This window comes from Lipotes vexillifer, unplaced genomic scaffold (assembly GCF_000442215.2).
Source record: "Lipotes vexillifer unplaced genomic scaffold, Lipotes_vexillifer_v1.1 scaffold12, whole genome shotgun sequence".
NCBI classification, from domain to species: Eukaryota; Metazoa; Chordata; class Mammalia; order Artiodactyla; family Lipotidae; genus Lipotes; species Lipotes vexillifer.
This window is the reverse complement of record NW_006796716.1, coordinates 2,966,523-2,970,896: the sequence shown is the minus strand read 5'-3', so window position 1 is coordinate 2,970,896 and position 4,374 is coordinate 2,966,523. Positions and strand designations below refer to the sequence as shown.

At 58.0% G+C, this 4,374-nt stretch overlaps 1 protein-coding gene across 1 annotated transcript in view; it reads left to right on the top strand.

The window, feature by feature from the left end:
- Positions 1 to 2,768, top strand: part of SSC4D (scavenger receptor cysteine rich family member with 4 domains) — an 8,366-nt gene extending 5,598 nt beyond the window's left edge. The window contains exons 7-10 of the mRNA XM_007468803.1: positions 363 to 437; positions 553 to 864; positions 1,753 to 1,821; positions 2,452 to 2,768. Coding sequence (XP_007468865.1) covers positions 363 to 437; positions 553 to 864; positions 1,753 to 1,821; positions 2,452 to 2,768 — 773 coding nt within the window. The remainder of the gene's footprint in view (positions 1 to 362; positions 438 to 552; positions 865 to 1,752; positions 1,822 to 2,451) is intronic.
- Positions 2,769 to 4,374: the final 1,606 nt, after the last annotated feature.

Here is a 4,374-nt window from a genome sequence, read left to right as displayed (position 1 = left end):
CAGCAGGGTGGGAGGAGGCACTTTCTCAAAGCTCTGAAATAAAACTTGGGTTGGGGCTGAGGTTGGAAATTGAGAGGCCTTGTGAGAAGTGAGATATAACTTGAATGAAGGGTAGAATTAGGGCTGGACCTATCATTGGAATTGAAATTAGGATAATGCCTGGAAGTAGGATTTGGTTTATTCCCTTCAAGCTTCTTGAGGACCCCACCACAGCATACAACATGGTGACTCTAGGATTGAGGCTGAGTGGGGTGCAGGTGTGGTAAGAGTTGGGGCATCTCAGTAGACATGCCCTGTGCCCTGCTGCAGGCCAGAAGCCCTCTTTGTCCCCTTCAAATGCTCTAGATACCCTGTCTCTGCAGCTACAGGAGTTGGTGCCCTGCCTTCCAGGGAGCCGGCACTGTTCACCACAGCGGCCTGGGCGGCGGGGAAGAAAAGTAAGTGGCAGGGCCGGGGTTCCGTTGGGGGTGGAAGAGGGTGGGGCCGGAGCTCTGCCCGGGAGCCGATGGCCCCAGCCCAGCCCCTCTGGCCGCGGGCCTGTGCGCCCCGCAGGCGGGCGGCTGCGGCTGGTGGGCGGCCCGAGCCCGTGCCGCGGCCGCGTGGAGGTGCTATACGCCGGGGTCTGGGGCACCGTGTGCGACGATGACTGGGACTTCGCGGACGCGCGCGTGGCCTGCCGCGAGGCGGGCTGCGGGCCGGCGCTGGGTGCCACGGGCCTCGGCCACTTCGGCTACGGCCGCGGCCCCGTGCTGCTGGACAACGTGGGTTGCGCCGGCACGGAGGCCCGCCTGAGCGACTGCTTCCACCTGGGCTGGGGCCAGCACAACTGCGGCCACCACGAGGATGCGGGCGCGCTCTGCTCAGGTGAGGCCGCTTTAGGACCACGTATGCACGGCGGCACGGGCAGAGCACAGCGCCATCTGAGGAATGGCAGGGGGTGGCGGTGTGCCGCGCGCAGGCGCTTACTGCGACACGGGCGGGGCCTGCTGTGAGATGGGCGGGACCGGCGCAGGCGCGTACTGCGGCGCGGGCGGGATGAGGCAGGCTCTGGGGAATGGGCGGGGCCTCGCGCAGGCACGCTCTGCGGCGCGGGAGGGGCGGGGTCTGTTGGGAAATGGGCGGGGCCGAGCGTCAGAGCTCGCCGAGGCATTACGGCGTGAGCGCAGCGGGAGAGAGGACTCACGCTCCGCAGACAGAGGCGGAGCCCACCATCGGCGCGCTCTGCGGCTGCGCGGCATGAGCGGGGCCGGAAGGGAGAGCCCTCTGCGGCAGTGAGGGGCGGGGCCCGAGGTGAGAGGCTGAAGTCTTGTGGTAAAGTGTGGCAAAACCTGTAACAGACAGAGGTGGCTGGGGAGGTTTTGTCCTGCTGCGTCAGGGACCCAAAAAACTCTAGTTAGCAGGGAGAGTTGATCAGCTTTCGGGGAGCAAGCGTTTGACCCTTGGTGGGAGTCAATGGAAAAGGGGTGTTTGCAGAGTCTGACACATTTAAAAATGCGTCTCTTTATTGATTGCTTTGGGAATTGTTATTTTCGCCCTGGTTTGGTATCCTGGTAGCCTTGGCCACAAAGGGTTCTGCTTTGGGCCCCAGGGTGAAAGAAGCACAACCCACGTTTCTGTACCAAGGAGCAGGGACCTATGAAGTCCTTTCTGACCCTAAATCAGTCCTCCCTTGGAGGGTAAGAGGTGACCTGGCCTCAAGGGATTTGTTCGCCAATGTGACAGCCACCTGTTTCTTTGTCCTTGCTGAGCCAGGCCCAGAGGAGCTAGTCCAGCAGGATGGTGCTGAGACCACCCAGGTGCCCACTCCTCGGCCCAGGGACGGTAGGTGTCCACCGTCCCTAAGAGTGAAGTGGAGGCATCAGGATACGAAGGACCAGATTTGGAAGGAGGTCACAGCCCCGGGTTACACAGCAGATTTGCACCAGGTCCTGGAGCCTTTGTCCTTCTGCAAGAGTCTCAGGCCTCATTAATAGAGGCATGATGTCCAGAAAGAGGGAGGTGGGTTTTAAGCTAGAGTCATCTAGAGATTTCTAGAGTTGGGACCAAAATAAAGGGATGGGCTCCTGTCCTCAGGAGAGCAATGAAAGAATTCAGACTTTAGTCTGGGGAGTCCAGGGAGGAGGGGAGACGATAATGATAGAGAGCAGCCCTGGGTCTGAGGTATTGGGATTGTGAACAAAGAACTAAGGAGAGAGCAGACATGAAGCTCCCAGCATGCAAAGAGCGCCCCACAAAGGCTTGTGCACATTCTTCTGATCTTGAGATGCAGTCTGGACTGATGCCCATCTTATTTTAATCTCATTTGTCTGCCTTCGTCCAGTGGTTCCCAGGACACTGCTGTGTCCCAAATCACCACCCTTTGCCTCCTCTAACTACCCCTTACCTGGCCTAGCTTGGGAGTGGCCTGGCCTGGGCCAGCCCCTTCCAGCCCCAGACCTTGTCTCCCCACAGGGCACTTACGTCTGGCGAATGGAGCCCACCGATGCGAGGGCCGTGTAGAGCTCTTCCTAGGGCAGCAATGGGGCACTGTGTGCGATGATGCTTGGGACATGCGGGCAGCCGGCGTCCTGTGTCTCCAGCTGGGCTGTGGCCAGGCCCTGGCAGCCCCTGGTGAGGCCCACTTTGGCCCAGGCCGAGGCCCTATCCTCCTGGACAATGTCAAGTGCCGTGGGGACGAGAGTGCCCTGCTGCTCTGCTCTCACATCCGCTGGGATGCCCACAACTGTGACCACAGTGAGGATGCCAGTGTCCTGTGCCAGCCATCGTGACCCAGCCCACTCTGCAGACCACTTCTTCTGGGAGCCTACTGTGGCCTGCCCCTCTTCCTTCAGGAAGTCCTCCTCCTGTGACAACTGCAGTTCACTCTGCCCTTCCCTCGCCTTGCCTGGGAGAGAGCCTGCCCAGATGGTGTAGTCCTGCCTGAGGGAGCCTGGCTCTATCCCATCAACTTAGTGTGTGACCTCACCTGTCATCACCTACTGTGGGCCCAGTTCAATGAAAACTCCTACTTTCTGCTCAGCTAAAACAGAAACTGGTGGGAAGGGGAGAACTCCTAACTTTCCTCTTTGGTGGGACTCCTGTTACAATACCCTTAACCCAGCCTTCCTTAACCCTGGTCCAGGAGGTTCAGGTGCTCCCTGTAAATGGGGTATCTCCTTTCCCCCCCACCCATCTTGGGATCCTCAAGAAGAGGGGAAGGCAGGAGAGGCCTACAGCTCTTATCTTAGACTGGTCTGGGGCTGCAGAAGGACCTGGGTCGTTGCCCTGGCCTGCTCTGTGAGGGCCTGGACTCAGATGGTGCTTGGCTGGACAAGGGGACTGGAGGGGCCAAAGCAGGGACAGTGGCCCCTCCCTGCAGCTGGAACCAGCAACTCGATTTATGCTGCTCCCACCACAGAGCCTCCACTTTGCAGAAGCAAAGAACCCTGGGGGCCTGTAGCCACCTGTTCATAGGTGCCAAGTCAATAAAGCATTGTCCCCCCGTCTTTTAACCGAGGTCAATGTTTGGGCATAAGTGCATTGTTTGAGGCAGCAGGGAAGACTCTGGTTAGGACTCTCTGGAGGAAACCTGCCTGGGGTGGAGGGCAGTTCAAGAGCATCATCAGAGAGCTTTCAGCAGGCCCATCACATCCTGGAAATGCTGACTCACAGTGTCAGGCCAGGAAGGCCCCTAAAGGGTCCCCTAGCTCATCCCCGTTTTCCTTTTACATACACAGACTCCTAAAGGAAGGGGTCTGCTCAAAGGCACATAGCAAGAGTCATTAGAAGAGAAAACATTGAGAGGAGGCAGAAAGGATGATGTAGCAGAGTAAAGCAGCATCGGGGCTTCCCCAGGGGCTGCTCTTGAGGTGCCTCACCCAGTGCCCCAGGGCTAGAGGGAAATGAGGGATCCCGCCAGCCTCTCTCAGCCCCGCCCCCAGTGGCTGACTTGCCAGTAGCAACTGTCTGACGTCAAACCCCCGCCCTCCACATCAGCCTGCAGGCTGTGTGAGTTTCCTATCCCTGCCGTAACAAATTACTATAAATTTAGTGGTTTAAAGCAACAAATTTATTATCTTACAGTTCATGAGGTCACGAGTCTGAAATGGGTTTCCCTGGGCTCAATTCGAGGTGTTGGCAGGGCAATATTCTTTCTAGAGGATCCAGTGGGGAATCCTTTTCCTTACCTTGTCCAGCTTCTAGAGGCTGCCTGCATTCCCTGCCTGCTCACAACCTCCTTCCAGCCAGCATTGCATCACTCTGACCCCAGCGTCCATCATCTCATCTCTTTTTCTGATTCTTCTGCCTCCCTCTTCCATCCTCAGAAGGCCCACCTGGATAATCCAGGATAATCTCCCCGTCTCAAGGTCCTTAATTTAACCGTGTCTGCAAAAT